The 2,500-nt window shown below is 37.6% G+C and overlaps 1 protein-coding gene across 2 annotated transcripts in view; it reads right to left on the bottom strand.

Annotated features, from left to right (window-relative positions):
• The window catches only part of LOC119577022, a 73,218-nt gene that overhangs the window by 73 nt on the left and 70,645 nt on the right, over positions 1-2,500 (bottom strand). For both annotated transcript variants that reach the window (XM_037924690.1, XM_037924691.1), the window contains exon 4: positions 1-2,367. This exon is cut by the window's left edge and continues 73 nt beyond it. In XM_037924690.1, the coding sequence (XP_037780618.1) occupies positions 230-2,367 (2,138 nt within the window). In that variant the 3' untranslated portion in view covers positions 1-229. The remainder of the gene's footprint in view (positions 2,368-2,500) is intronic.

Below are 2,500 nucleotides of genomic sequence, written 5' to 3'. Positions count from 1 at the left end.
AAAGTTTAAAACCTTTGGCATGAACTTTAAACCATGGCAAAAGAGGATGAGGATGATCAACAATAATGCTGATAATGACCTACTGTAATGGAGGATAAAGACAAAGTCAGAAAGGACTACAGTATAAAAATAATAATCATTTTTCAGAATAATGTATTGTAAACCCAAAAACAGTTATAATTGATACAAAATAAATACTTTATTAAGATAAGTTTATATATTGTTGAAGTCACTGCGGATGAAAGAAGTCAGTAAAGAGTATACTCCAAGCACAAGTCTTACACCACATTGACACTTCAAAGGTTTCTGTATTCAGAATGGCTGATCTAACATCAACTGATTCCATACAACCAGGGCAATATTCTGTCCTTCGTCTTAGCTTTATACAATGGACCTGTCTCTCGGGGTGTTTCTGGACTTCTAGATACTTTGAGAGGGAGGAAGTTTTGTGTTCCAGCCTTGCTATTTTTACAGATTTAGGTAGGGGCTTGTAACTCTCTTTTCGTTTTAATTTTTCACCTGTTAGTGTGCTACATGTTTCTCTCTCTCCTTTTATAGTAATATCATTTACTGCTTCTACCATCTCTCTCCCATCAACAGCTTGGAAGTATGAAGTATTCACACTTTCTTCCAGTAGCTCCTCTTTGATATCCAGGCCAATAAAAGGGCTATCAATGTCGTGGCAGATATCATCCATCTGACATCCACTGTCACTTGGAGACACTGGGGTTTGTTTGACATGATCATTCACTGTTTCATACCGAGTCACAGGAAATTCCCCTTTGCTGTTGCTGGCTCCATCCACTAGTTTTTGGTTGTCTTCCAATGCAGTGCAAGTCTCTTTTCCTATCACTTTTATGGTTTTGATTATCTGTTCCTCTCCTGGCAAACTGACACTGCTATCCTTTGATGTACACTCCTTTCCAACCATCTCACTTTTCTCCTTGGATGAGTTCTCTTTCTCATGTATGATTGTTCCATCATATTTGCCACTGGCTATCATCTCCTTAGGCATTTTTCCTGCTACAGAAGTTTGTCCTACACATGCTTCAGTTACTGGTGTTGTGGAAAGTGTGCCTTCCACTTCCTTCTTTCCAGACATCTGTTTTGTTAGATTTTCCTTCGCTTTTTCTTGGTATTCTAAAACATCACATGCAGCAATTCTCTTGGCCTTGAGGAGTTTTTGAAAGGTTTTATGACTTGCACTTATATGGGTAGTATCTTGCTGCACAGCATGTTTTTCTTTTCTTATATGATTAAGGAGAAGTCTGAAATTCTTGAAATTCTGGAAACAAACCTTGCAAATATTTTTCCCACTACATTTTCCTCTATGTCTTTTAAAAGTTTTTAGATATATGAAATAAGTATTACACATCTGACAGTAAAATAGTGTATGAAGGCTTTTTGTTGTCATGTTTGCCTTTTCAGTTTTGTTAGGTCCATTGTTGTTGCATTCATCAGCCTGAATATTATTTGTATCTACTCTACTTAAGTCATCTGTCACAAATTTTTCTTGTGAACTCTTTTTAAACTCTTCTTCTAAGGCATCTGGAAATGGTAGAACATGTGCTTGAGTATTATATGTTTTAGACGTGTTACAAAATAATCCTTCTGTAGGTGCTCTTTCCCAGTCCACTGAACTAGAATTAGAAGCTTTCTTTCTTGACTCAACTGTTCCTGAGCAGAACTTTGATACTGCATCAACAGGATGTTTTGAAGACAAGTTGTTTTGACTTTTTAGTATCGCCTTCCCTTTTCCTTGCCAGTTCAGTTTATTTTCTCTTCTATTCAGGTGCTGCTTAACAGAAAGGTATTCACTTGTATAGACTCTGCCTTCTCTACACAGCCTAATATACTCTGCCTGTGACACTCTCCTCCAGTCCTCCTTGGTCACAACTTTATGCTGGCTGACAGCAATGTGTCTCTGCAGCTCCCCACGGTTACTGAAGGACCTTTTGCAAAATTTGCACATTGGATAAACTCTGCAAAGTTTTAGATGCTGTTGGAAATTGTACTGCTTGGTGAAGTAAGTTTCACATGAATCGCAATGTTTCAGGGAGTAAACCATTGTGTTATGATAGTTGCCTGTGTTATCATTCAAGAACCACTCAAATGTAACACAGTTTTCCTTGCTGTTGGCACTTTGGCTAAGCCACATCTCCCACCTATCTACAAAGCTGATTACTGGAGCAGAATCTGGCGCATTTTTGTCTGTCTGAAACCAACTGTCGTCAACAGAGATACTGTCAACACAGCTGTCGAGATCTTCGTTGCTGTAGCAAAGTTTATCACCACCATCAGTACGGTTTCCTTCAGACTGGCTGTAGAGATCCTCATTTCCTTCTTCACTGAAGCTTCTTCTCATTCCTTAAAAGACAGACAATAATATTAATTTCCTTCATTTGTATCATAATGTATTACAAATTTTGATTCTGAAATTCATAAAAAAAACACCAATTATCACTCTATAACATACAACGATAAATCTGATACCAAACCA

This window comes from Penaeus monodon, chromosome 9, assembly GCF_015228065.2.
Source record: "Penaeus monodon isolate SGIC_2016 chromosome 9, NSTDA_Pmon_1, whole genome shotgun sequence".
Taxonomy (NCBI): Eukaryota; Metazoa; Arthropoda; class Malacostraca; order Decapoda; family Penaeidae; genus Penaeus; species Penaeus monodon.
Note: the sequence above shows the minus strand (reverse complement) of the source record. Positions and strands in the feature narration are given on the sequence as shown.